The sequence below is a fragment of the Hakea prostrata genome, chromosome 5 (genome assembly GCF_041222555.1).
Source record: "Hakea prostrata isolate BN-2017 chromosome 5, UWA_Hpros_2, whole genome shotgun sequence".
Taxonomy (NCBI): Eukaryota; Viridiplantae; Streptophyta; class Magnoliopsida; order Proteales; family Proteaceae; genus Hakea; species Hakea prostrata.
Genome location: NC_142604.1, coordinates 2781407 through 2793607, shown reverse-complemented (window position 1 = coordinate 2793607; position 12201 = coordinate 2781407). Strand labels below are relative to the sequence as shown.

Below are 12201 nucleotides of genomic sequence, written 5' to 3'. Positions count from 1 at the left end.
TATCCCCACCGTACCACCAGGGTAGGTAGGTAGATGAGAATAAAAAACGAAGGGTGATTATGTCTTTTTATTGTTTCACCTCATGAAAAACGTAAAAAATAATTCAAGAGGGAGTGGGAGTTAATTAATGTAAAAGTAAAGGCAAGATCGTTGTCTCTGAACACAAACAGTACAGGAAAACGCAACTCAGTCAATACAGAACGGGAAACTTGGAACGTTAATAGGGTTTTTTATTTTTAATTTTATATAAATATATTACCGGAAAAAAAAAGAGTTTTTTAAAATACTCATTTTCACAGTCTACTTGGATCTAAGGTGGAAAGCAGCATGGACTTAGCTGTGTCGAGACCCCACGGGTCACCGGCCTTACTGGTGAACCCAGTCTTCTCTGTGTTGAGCTCTTGATATGCAATCGTCTGCAAAACGTTTCAAGTTGAAAGATCGCCGAGAAATTTTCATTAAAATTTGAACCCAGTAGGGGTAGGGCCTGAAGTCCTGAACTGTACAGCAGGCTCGCATTTGCTTCCCAATAATTTCCATTTCCATTGCAGGAGTCGCAAAAATACAAATATACAAACTTCTCTTTTCCTACCGCCCTTCGTCATTCTCAGCTCTTTCTCCGTGTTTTCTTCTGATTCTGCAGAGTAAGATAACGGAGAACTGAGAAACGCAGAGAAAGGTAAAACCAAACCCTAAGACGCGCTTCTAAGGTCTTCTATGGAGGACTATTCTCATCATGGGTTCCACGGAAACCATGCCTCTGCTACTATATCGAAGAAAAACTCCTCTGCAAATGCTTTTGCTCCCAAAGCTGTTTATGAAGATGTTTTTGGTGGTCCCCCGAAGTTTGGAGTGCCCACCTTTTCTTCTAGGATTGAAGATTACACTGAGATATTTGGTACCTTCCGCTCCTCCTCACGTCGTTCCTCCATTCCATTTCTAGATCTTCCCGTTCCGGACCCGGCTGATGTTTCCGTTGGTTTCAAGTTTGATTACTCGGAAATTTTTGACGATTTGAATGGTGTTGATTTCTTCGATTCTCACGAAGAACTCTTTTGTGATTCCAAAGGACGAGAGAGCTCATCTTCTGAGGAAGCCTGGTATGTATTTTCACTCCAACTGTCGTTCGTTACTGGGTCTTCTTCTCCTTTTGAAAGCATAATGTCGATGAAAGCTTGTCGAACAATGGCAAGCCATCTGATCGTTTTGAAAATAAAATCCAACATACAGGCGTAATCAGTGTTAAGCTTTCCTGTACCGAGTCTGGGTGATCCTATTTCATAGGTACTACTTGTTGTCCCAACTCCTAAACTAAGTTTATGTTACCTTGCCGATGAACTGTAATCTTTGGTGAAGCCACAGCAGCCATTTGTTGCTACATTTGTGTAGTTTTTTTCTTTTTTTAAAATCTAAGGGCTCGAGAAGAACCTTTTATTTTTTAAATCATGGGATTGCCCAATGTCTGTCTTACGATCCACCAAACGTCTTAGGTTGCCTCTTAAATTCTGAAAGACTGAAATTACCTGCGCCAGTTTGAAAACCGAGGTTAAACTGTTCTGTCTGTTGAAGCAACCCAACCCAAAAAGATTTTTTTTTTCTTTTTCTTTTTAATTTGAAAAATAAAGGCTTTCATACCTTCATACCCAAAGCACCGAGATTTTCTGTGTGAAGGGTTGATAAATAATCTGACATCTCACTGCTACGCTATTTGGATTATGATTTTATCCCTGCTGCAAACCATAGAGTTCTCAAAGCTGAAGCAACTGGAAAGTGAAATTCTTTTATAGCATCATTAGAAATATGATCCAATGTTATTTATTGCTGAATATCATCTGATGTTTTAGTGGATGAGAAGCAATATTTTGATATTCTGATGTTATGGCCGTCCTGTGGGATCCAGTGATCTAAAACCACATGTTAATAATTTTGAAACAGGTGCACGTAATAAATTTTCCACTTGCCAAAATGCATCTTCTAATATGTTCCTGTGTCATAATAAAAAAAAAAAAAATTGATGCTTTCTCAAGCTTAAGAGGTTTATGGCTTTCAGCATTCATCTCTTTGCAACTGGTTAACTGGCCTTATAATAGAGATTAGCCCTTGTATTGCCATCTTGAATATGTTTGAGGGAGAAATGTCTTGGAATTCATTGTAGGATTTTTCAGATGTGTCAATGGTGCAATCAAAAGATATTCTCTTTGCCATCTTAGGGAAGTACTGGTATCGTCTGCAGAATAGCATTCCTTGCTACCGTGTAAATTTGCCGAAAACCTCTGAAACCCTGCTTCCATGGTGCCAAAATTGCACCATTTGATTTACTGTCCTGATACACTGTTCCACAGAGTTAGAAAAAAATTATGATAGCAAGGGGAATTCTGGTTTGATATTAGAGAGTCTAATTTAATCAGTCATTGTGTTATTTTCTTATTGCCTGTGTAGGACCCCAGATGGAAGAGGTTCACCGTCAGATGGCTCCAGTGTGGATACTTTGGCTTGTTCAGAAAACAATAGGTTGATGTCAGATGGAGTTGCTGCTCACAAATTTGATGGTGCAAAGGGATTTGATGTTTCGAATCATGGGTGTGTGCAAATAAGTGGAGAAGATGGGACAAACGGCACAACACACACTGGTCAATGTCAAGCTGCTGTTGATGGAAGCATTCCTCCTCAGAAGACTGAAGTTGCTGGCACGTCACCTCTGGGATTTAGCGATGTTAATGGCAATTCCAATGGAGGCACAATGGAAGAAAAATGTTTTAAGAAAACCATGTCACTCCCTCCAATGTACAATTCCATTACAATGTCTTCAGGAAATGATTTGAGACCTTCAAATCATAAGACTCTGCAAAGAAGTGAAGAAGATGGGACAAATGTTACATCGCACACTGGTCAAGACCAAACTGTTCCAGGGGTTAGGTTTGTTGCTGATGGGAACACCCTTCCTCAAAAGACTGAAGTTGTCAATATGTTACCTCGGGAAGTTAGTGATATCAGTGGCAATATGGATTCTAGTGGAGGCACAGTGGAAGAAAAAAATTTAAAGAAAACCATGTCACTCCCTCCTAATTACAGTTCCCTCTCAAAGTCATCTGGAAAAGATTTCAAACTTCAAAACAGAGCTCATGGCAATGGTTCTAATTCTGGTAATATATTTCTAACTGTATCTGAATTAAGTCTTCAGACACAGCCCTCTCAAATGCCACCACCAAAGAGACAGCCACCAAAATTATCAATCAAGCAGCGAAATTCTAAAATAGGTTCTGAAAAATATGGTCTGGAGGGTTCTACAGGTGACTACTCATCAAATTTCTTTGATGAGGATGTAGATGCAAGTTCATCTGCTGCAGCATCTGCAGCTGCTATAAAAGAAGCAATGGAAAAAGCACAAGCTAGAATCAATAGTGCAAAAGAATCAATGGAAAGAAAAAAGGATGGTCTTCAAAGCCGGACGAAGTTGGGATTGAAGGATGATTTGAGTAGTAGGGCCAGAAAAGAGGATATTAAAGCTACTCATGAAGCCTTCAGATCTAGAGGAGTTGTACCTCAGGAGACATCTGAAAAAGAACATGTTGGAATGAAAGGGTTTGGAGGGAAGGAAGGGCAACATGATAGTAGGACAGCTCAGGTAGCTACAGATTTTGAAGGGAAAGAAAAACGTCTAAATGTAGGCAAAAAACTTTTTGAACCAAACATTTTGAAGGATCCTATATCTGCTGAAGAATCTCATATTCACAAAGAAGCTGTAGAGTGGAAGGTAGAGAAACAATTCTATGAACTTGCAAAAACTGGTAAGTTGAATATAGCTTTGGAAGTCCCTGAGCAGTTCGAAATTGGGGAAAAATCAATTTCACCACCAATTACTCAGAAAGATGAAGAAAGTGAGGATGTAGCCACAAAACCAGTTTCTGAAGTGGGAGAAGAAAATGTTGAGATATCAAATGCACTCAAAGGGGCTTGTGAACAGGAGAACATTAGGAAACTAGATGCGACTAAAGAAGCACATGAATCAAAAAAAGGGGAGAAGAAATTGAAAGTGGCACAAGGGAGCATTTGGAGGGAAGAAAATGAGAAGAAACTAAAATTTTCCCAAGAGTCTTCCGAGCAGGTAGAAGATGAGAAGAAATTACAAGTGCCCTCTGCATTGGAAGGACATGGGAAGAAGCTAGAAGAGGATCATGGACAGAAAGAAAATGAGAAGAAACTTGAGGAGGCTTGTGAATCAGAAGAATCTGAGAAGAGACAAAGAGAGGCCTCTTGCAGGAAAGTAGATGAGAGAAGATTGAAAGACACTGATGAACAGGAAGAAAATGGGAAGAAGCTCACAGAGTCCTGCAATATAGAAGAAAATGAGAAAAGATTGAAAGATTCTTCTGAGCAGGAAGAACGTGAAAAGAAATTAAAAGAGGCTTGTGATGGGCGAAGACTACAAGAGGTTCTTGAGAAGGGAGAAAATGACAAGTGGCAGGAAGAGGTTCTTGAGGGTGAAGAAAGTGAGAAACAACTAGAAGAGGCCCATGAAAAGGGAGGGAACGGAAAAAAAATACAAGAAGCTCATGAGTGTGAGGAAAGTGAAAAGAGACTAAAACAAGACTTTGAGTGGGAAGAAAATGAGAGGAGACTGAAAGAGGCTCCTAAGCAGAAGGAAAGTGAAAATATAAAAGAAAATGAAAAGAGACTAGATGTTTTTGAGCTGGAAGAAAGTGAGAAAGGCCTAAAAGAAGTTCATAAGCAAAAAGAGTGTGAAAATAGACTAAAAGAGTCCTGTGTGATTGATGCAATTGAGACGCAGTTAGAAGTGGTTTTTGAGCTTGTAGAGAATCAGGGAGAGAGGCTGGGTAATGAGGAGGAAAAATATGAGAATAGAGAAAAATGGGCATGTAAAGGGGAAGAAAATGAGAATAAAGCAAATGTGGATCAAGAGGCTTGTGATCTCGAAGCTGACAAGATTCTTATGATGGCTGGTATGCCATGCGAGCCTCTTAGTAGTAATAATTGTGAAGCAAGTCAAGAAGGTCTCGAACATGAAGAGAACATTGGGAAGCTGGAAGTGGCCTCAGAAGCAATTGAACATGAAGGGAGTGGTAAGATTACTGAAGCAGCTAAAGACGTCTGTGAATCTGAAAGGAGTAAGAAGGAATTGATAATAGCCAGTGCAAGAAACAGAGATGACGAGAGTGGGAGATCGAAACCTGCCAATGTGCCTCAATGTGATCCTGAACAAGATATGTGTGAACATATCAAAGTATCCATGAAAGGCCTCTCATTAGATGAACCAGATAATAGATTGGGAGAACCTGAAACTACAAATTATATGGAACAAAATGAAAAAACCAACAGAACATTGCCAGTGGCTTGTGACCGGGAAAACCTTGGCAAGTCTCAGGTTTCCTTTGATCGGGAAAATTTCAAGGAGAAAAATGAAGCAGCTGAAGGAATAAAAAACTGTGTTGAAAATGAAAAGGAGACCTGGATTGGGTCATTCTGTCATATCATCTGAAGCTAAGGGGAATGTGTGGAAAGTAGCTCAGCAGGCTGGCAAGAGCCAAAATAGAGAAAGAGAAGAGAGGAATGATGAAACATGTAACAATGTAGAGAGAGAAAAAGAGGTGAGGCTGCAAAGAGAACGAGAAGTGGAAGAGGAGCGTCTGAGAAAAATTGAAGAAGAGAAAGAGAGGGAAAGGGAAAGGAAAAAAGATAGGATGGCCGTTGAAAGAGCAACCCGTGAAGCTCGTGAAAGGGCATTTAATGAAGCCCGTGAAAGGGCAGGAAAAGATAGGGCAGAAAGAGCTGCTGTGGAAAGAGCAACCAATGAAGTACGTCAAAGAGCAATGGCGGAGGGCCGAGAAAAGGTAGAGAAGACGTCTGCAGAGGCTAGAGAGAAATCATTGACTGAGAAGGCTATGATGGAAGCTCGGCTGAGGGCAGAGCGTGCTGCTGTTGAAAGAGCAACTGCAGAGGCTCGGGAACGTGCTGCTGAAAAAGCAGCTTTGGAGGCAAGAAGACAGGCTGAAAGATCTGTACCTGACAGATTTGCCACGACAAATTCCAAAGACAGTGGAATGAAGCGCAGCTCTTCTTTATATGTGAGTCTAATGAGTTTTAATTTTACCACATGTCCTTTTTAAGTTCTTTTAGATAGTGCATTGTCTATGGTTGCATGTTAACTAAATAGTGAATGACAGGAATTTCGAGAGACACAAGTTAAAGGTTCAGGCTCTAACAACAGTTTAAGACATACAAAATCTTCAGTTCATGGTACTATGTGGTTTACAAAGTGCTACTTCTTCTGTGGACTATCTATTGTTTACCTTCATTTACTGCATTTCTGCTAATGGTATTTCTTTTTCTTCATTAAGCCTCCAATACCTCTGTTAAGTTTCAAGGAACAGAAGGTGAATCAGCTCAGAGATGCAAAGCTAGGTTAGAGAGGCATCAACGAACTTTTGAACGTGCAGTAAGTGTTATTTCGGCAGGAAGAAAATACAGAGACTGAGTGCTCTATATATAAAACAATATGAGCTTAGACTTTTTCCTTTTCCAATTCAGGCCAAAGCTCTTGCAGAAAAGAACAGCCGTGATCTTCTTGCACAAAGAGAACAAGCAGAGAGAAATGTGTGTCTATTGCTCTTAAAATTGAAACTTTTCTACTTCTGGCTTGGCTTCCGGTGTACAGGAACGCAATTATTAATTAGCTTCTTGTTGCTTTTTGAATGTCCTTTCTTGTCCTTTAATTGCTTTCTTACAGAGATTAGCAGAAACTCTGGATGCTGAGGTCAGAAGATGGTCTAGTGGGAAAGAAGGGAATTTGCGCGCATTACTTTCGACACTACAATATGTAAGTGCCATTCACACATCTTTCTTGTTATTTTTGTACTGAGGGTTAGCTGGACTGCTACATGTGGCACATGGCATCTTTGGTGGCACCAAATAAATATGAAAATTCAGTCCAAAAGAACTTAATGCTGAAATACATGGGAAGAGTCATAACCATGGTGGGTTGTGGCCTTTATGGGATCAAGACTGGCCTGCAGAAGAACGTGGCTGATGTCCTGGGTGGCTTGTTTGGATTGGGTTTTAAGTTATGCTTCTATTATAATTCTATCTGGTTGAAATTTGATGATTCAGTTAGGATAGGCTATAAAAGATATTTGGCTCAGCCATTCCTTGGGATAGGGATTTTTATGCTTTGGGTAACATCAATTCTATGAATATTTCCTTTTTGCTTCCAACTTACTCTATAGACATTAGATATGCATGTGGCTGCCTAATATTACATGGTGTAACCAAGGTGGATACACATAAATTGGGCGCCCTGGGTTCTCAAATTCCTTATCTGAACCTGACTGTTATGGTAAGTGGCAATGTTTCACAGTATATCTGAACCGTTAAGGGCAAAGCATGTAACATACTGACACTAGTCTATCCCATTGGCATTCCTATGTGGAGACAAGTACCATTACCAAATCATCAGTTATGACCAATAATTTTTGAACTTTTTTGATCCACTGTAAGCTTGGGTAAGACAAGCAGGTGGTCTAACAACAGCTTGACTTGACATTCTAGAACACTGACTCTTGATTGGTTACCTTATAGCTTATTCATGGTCCATTGCCGGGGCTGCAAACATTAATTATTGTGGCTTTAACCTTTTTGTGTGGCCTTGATTCATGAGCATATGGGCTGTTTGTCTGTATTTATGTGATGTTCATGACTCATCCGTATTTTTGGATTACCAGCTCACTATTCCAAACCATGAAATTAAAATTAACCTTTTATACCTTTGTATATGTGTCATAATCTCTTGCATTTACAACCTTTCATTGACAATGAGGTGCATCTCCGACTCCTTATTTGATATTTAAGAAGTGAGAGGAATTGTCTACCAAGTTGCTGTTGGCTCACCAACTGGAATGTACATTGGCATCATATTTTTCAGCAAAGGATGGATTAACAATGAGGAACAGTGAAACATGAAAAACAGTTTCCATGTTTTGAGGCTGCATTTGGAGAATGCAAACCAAACACAAATATTCATAGATTTTAAATAGGAAATATGTACGTTTGTGAAATGTTTTGATTCTCCTTATTATCATTCTGACCATGGCTGTCAAGGCTGCCTAGGCATCCATGCTCTTTCTTGAGTCCAAGGTGACATTTTTATGTTGATTTGTTTTTATTGCTTAGTTTTTGATGGATATGCTTTTATTATATCCCATACTTTTTTTATTTTATGTAACTTTCCTCATATTAGTCATTAATATCCTAATCATATCATATTACATTGATGTAGCTTTCCTGTTGCGTATAATTATGATGATGCAAGGTTACTAGATCATATACTTTGTTTACTATATGTTAATTTTCTTGTATTTTCCTATCGAACGCCATTTTCAACTAGGCCCCTTCACCACACTTTGTTGCCTTCACAAGTATGATTCTGACGCTGTCAAGGTCAAGTAACTGCTGTTAGCAATTTATGTCTTAATCATGATATTTCTTCTTATGTAGCAATATCACTTCACCTCTTGTCTTATTTTTGGATGAGACTGGAGATATGGGGATGTTATATATATATATATATATTTATTTTTTTTGTTTTCAGCATCTTTAGTTGTAAATATTCCTATATTTGTTAAGGTAAACATGGTTACCCAAGTGCCACAAGTGGGTGTTATCATAAGTTTTATTTTTCTTTGGCAGATCCTTGGGCCTGATAGTGGTTGGCAGCCAATTCCTTTAACAGAAGTTATAACAGCCGTTGCTGTAAAGAAAGCATATAGAAAGGCCACCCTTTGTGTTCATCCCGATAAGTTGCAGCAAAGGGGTGCAAGCATTCAGCAGAAGTACATATGTGAGAAAGTTTTTGATCTTCTAAAGGTAATGTTTCTGGCCTTTCCCCCCCCCCCCCCCCCCACCAAAAAAAAAAAAAGGATTTTGGTAAGTGAACTATTTGGCATTAGAATCCTAAGGATGTCATGATGCCTCGAGCATCCTATTGGCTTTAATATAGGAAGGATCTGCGCAAGATCATCTCTTTTCTTGATGGTCATAAGTCTTTGTACTTTCAATATTCCCATCCTAAAAAGGTGTAAATTAGAAGATATCAACATCAGAAAGACAACACCCCCATCCTCTGAGTTTTGCTTGCTCTATTCCCCACATTTGTGTAGTGCGCTTTATGCTTCTTATATAGGTAAATGGTGTGGGTAGGTTTTGGAATAGGTTTTCTACCCAGGGGCCTGTATTGAGTAACAATAGCATCCTTTTTAAGTGCTGTAGATAAACTATAAGAAGGCTAGATAACTAGTCTTTTGAAATTTGTCAAATAAGATACATGAGCCCTCCATCTAAGTTGGAACGTTTTTTGAATCTTCAGCTGATCCATCTAGAGAGATGTAGCTAGAGAATTGCATGTATGCAGATTCAGGTGAGTAGAGTACGTGGGACAGGTGGATTTACTTGGTGAGCTACATGTTCTTGGATTCAACCTCCTCTTTTGATCATACAGTGTTTAGTCCATGGTTCAAAGCTCTATATGCCAAGTCACTGTCCATTTTTCTAGGGGGTGGGCAGGGATGAAATTGACTCCACAGTGTGTTTTAAAGGATCATTGAATTAAAAAAAGTGTGATCCTTGACCATTTGCAATTAGTGTTTTAAAGGATCATTGAATCAAAAAAAGACTACTGGACCAAGTTTGGGATGACCCTTTTTGTCTTGACTATCCTAGGAAATTCTTATTCAATCATTGGTTAATCTTTGGACTGTTGGACCGGTGGTTGGTCCACCAAACTTTTTCCTTGCTCGATCCAACCCTTGGTTAGGATGAGATATTCTAAGCCAACATGGCGTGGTGTATAAGGTTTGGTTTGTAACATGGTCTTGAGTTTCCAACCTCAAGATTGTAGTCCTGATCCTCAGTCTTACTTAAAATGTTTTATACTAAATGATTGCTTCAGGAAGAGGTTGAGAGTCATGGCTCTAGGTTTTTGCGTTGGTTTTTATCCGGAATAATATGGAGCTTTGACTAGATCTTTGATGTTAACTTTTTCTGTCGCTGTTGCTCAAGTTTTGGGAATAAGACTTGGATTTCTACTGCCATTCCTCAAGGTTTGGGAATATGACTTGGATTACAATAGCATGCACCACCGCTTGTAAAATGTCGTTAGAACATACCTGCCCCAACCAACCCAGGGTATTTTAGCGTTCTCCAGGCAGGATGCATGAATGTATCAAATGTTAGCCGTAGAATGATGAAAAATAAGTAGCAGAATGTTCCTTTTATTGCTTTTTGATATTTTATATCTGATGGTTCTTTCTTTCTGTCTCTCTTTTTTTGTTGTTGCTTAGGAGGCTTGGAACAAATTCAACTCGGAGGAGAGATAACCTTTTCCTAGTGCATATTATGTTGAAGCATGCAGGATCTGAAATCATTTGTGGCTTGTAATTTCTATTAGTAAAATTAAATTATGTCTCTATTTAGAGATTAAGAAAAATGTCTTAAACTTTGTAATTATTCTTTCAACTTAATGGAACTGAGATCCTGGCATTGTACATTTCCTTGTAGCATGAAGTGCTTTTATCAATCCTCACTCTTCCTCTATGATGGTGCTTGGGCTCAGGATTTTTATTTGCGGCAGCAGATGGTCGTGATCTTGCCACCTCATCAAAGTATAATTGTGTGGTTGAGATCTAATGATGAGGATTAAATTGTAAATATCGATTTTTAATTTTACATTTTAAAGGGTTTAATTTTATTAATTTACAACTCAAGTCCCTCATTTACCCGATGCAAAAAACCCTCTCTCATCACCATGGCTGTGCTTTCTTCTTCTTCATCTTTTCTTTAGAAATTTTTTCGGTTACAGATTTCAGAAAACGAAAGAGAGAAAGACGATGACGAAGAACAACGCAACATCATAAGAACACAAATTCCAGCAGCCTGTGGTGGTACAACTAGTTCAAATCATCACCTCCACCACCCGACGCCTCATCGCCAAAAATTCTCCATCACTCATTTTCCATCACAACCACCTCTCACAGTCTGTTCTGTTGTCCTCTCCACTTGTACAGACAACCATCATCACGTCTCATACACACTCGTTCCTTACCCAACCCCGAGGAATTAGGTTTTTTCATTTCTCAAAACAACCAGAGCTACTCTGTCCCCGCCCTTTCATTTCAAGGTTTCCAGATTTCTCTCCAGCTCCGTTTCTCTCTCACCCAGTAAGAAGAAGAAGAAATTCTTGCAGCAAAGAAGGTAGCAGCGACAACAGAAGAGGAGACTGATCTGATGGGACTGGGTTCACTAAACTCACTCAAAATCAATCTCGCTCCTTCACAAAGCTACGATCTTGGGCACTTTATGCTCTCTTTCCCTTAACCCTTCTTCACCTCTACTTCTACCCTCTCCACCTCACCCCTTCTATTTGCAGCCCATCTCCTCATCAGAAGCCTATCATCATCTCCGAAGAAGAAGAACAAGAAAGTACAGCCATGGTGATGAGAGAGGGTTTTTTGCATCGGGAAAATGAAGGACTTGAGTTGTAAATTAATAAAATTAAACCCTTTAAAATGTAAAATTGAAAATCGATATGTACAACTTAATTCTCATCAATAAAATCTTAACCACACGATTATACTTTGTTGAGGTGGCAAGATCACGGTCGTCGGCAGCAGCCAGCTGCTGCTGCCGCAAATAAAAATCCTTGGGCTCAGACTGTTCAGTGCACTAAGAGGCTGAACCATTCAGCGAAATATTGTGGGCCGTTGGATTGAAATCTTGGTTAATTGTTGAGAAATGAACGGTATCTTGACTGAGATGCGCCATCTGATCTGATGGCTTCAAATCTTGCTGAGTGGAAGTAAAATCCCTCTTCTTGCCAATGGAGGAGTAGTAGGATGGTTAGGAACCTGCTTCTCAGTGGAGAGGTCATGGGTTCAACTCCTACCGGCGGCATATGTAATATCCCTATCCCTATATATAAAAAGCGCCTTTGTACGGAAAAAAAAAATCCCTCTTCCTCGGTCTCCAACAGGTGGGTCATTAAGGTCCACAGTGGTTCACTTTGTGAGTGTTCAATGGTGGACCTTTCTAAAGATGTGAGAGACAATCCTGGAGAATTCAGACTCTTTTTTCTTTGTTTTGGTAGTAGAGAATCCAGAATCAACTGTCAACATCTATTTGGTGAGGAATCTTTAG

The 12201-nt window shown here is 39.4% G+C and overlaps 1 protein-coding gene across 1 annotated transcript; it reads left to right on the top strand.

Moving 5' to 3' along the window:
- Window positions 1-349: 349 nt before the first annotated feature.
- Window positions 350-10593, top strand: LOC149014399 (uncharacterized). Its single transcript, XM_089155447.1, is given in 9 exon segments — window positions 350-1100; window positions 2440-5467; window positions 5469-6083; window positions 6183-6255; window positions 6357-6454; window positions 6547-6612; window positions 6746-6835; window positions 8701-8877; window positions 10350-10593. Coding segments are annotated over 9 exon segments (4566 nt in total). The 5' UTR covers window positions 350-717; the 3' UTR covers window positions 10386-10593.
- Window positions 10594-12201: the final 1608 nt, after the last annotated feature.